The sequence below is a fragment of the Eimeria mitis genome, genomic scaffold, assembly GCF_000499745.2.
Source record: "Eimeria mitis Houghton genomic scaffold, Emh_scaff867, whole genome shotgun sequence".
Taxonomy (NCBI): Eukaryota; Apicomplexa; class Conoidasida; order Eucoccidiorida; family Eimeriidae; genus Eimeria; species Eimeria mitis.
Genome location: NW_013576386.1, coordinates 4,984 through 5,398, shown reverse-complemented (window position 1 = coordinate 5,398; position 415 = coordinate 4,984). Strand labels below are relative to the sequence as shown.

The following is a 415-nucleotide window of genomic DNA, read 5'->3' as shown; positions in this document are numbered from 1 at the left end:
TGCATGCACATTGGTGTTTGCTGCTTCTCCTGCATCTGCTGCTGCTGCTGCTGCTGCTGCTGCTGTTGTTGCTGCTGATGTTCCTGCTGCTGCTCCTCCTGCTGCTGCTGCTGCTGCTGCTGCTGGTGCTCCTGGGGCGGAAGACACAGGCATCGCGCCCCCCGCCCCTGCTGCTGCACCTGCTGCTGCTGCTGCTGCTGCTGCTGCTGCTGCTGCTGCGGCAGGCTTCACATCTGCGCTGCTGCCTGCATGAGCAGCAGCACCTGCTTTAGTTTCTGCTGCAGCAGCAGCAGCAGCAGCAGCAGCAGAATTCTTGGCTCTGGTTGCTCCTTTGGGTGCTGCTGCTGCTTCGTGAGGGCTGCTGCAGGGAGCAGCAGCAGCAGCAGCAGCAGTTGCTGCTGCAGTTGCTGCTGCT

General features: G+C 62.2%; 1 protein-coding gene across 1 annotated transcript in view; it reads right to left on the bottom strand.

Annotated features, from left to right (window-relative positions):
• Positions 1-415, bottom strand: part of EMH_0024090 (uncharacterized protein) — a gene marked incomplete at both ends in the record, with an annotated part of 9,151 nt that overhangs the window by 6,144 nt on the left and 2,592 nt on the right. Inside the window, 2 exons of the mRNA XM_013502250.1 lie at positions 3-131; positions 264-361. Of these exons, the coding sequence (XP_013357704.1) occupies positions 3-131; positions 264-361 (227 nt within the window). The remainder of the gene's footprint in view (positions 1-2; positions 132-263; positions 362-415) is intronic.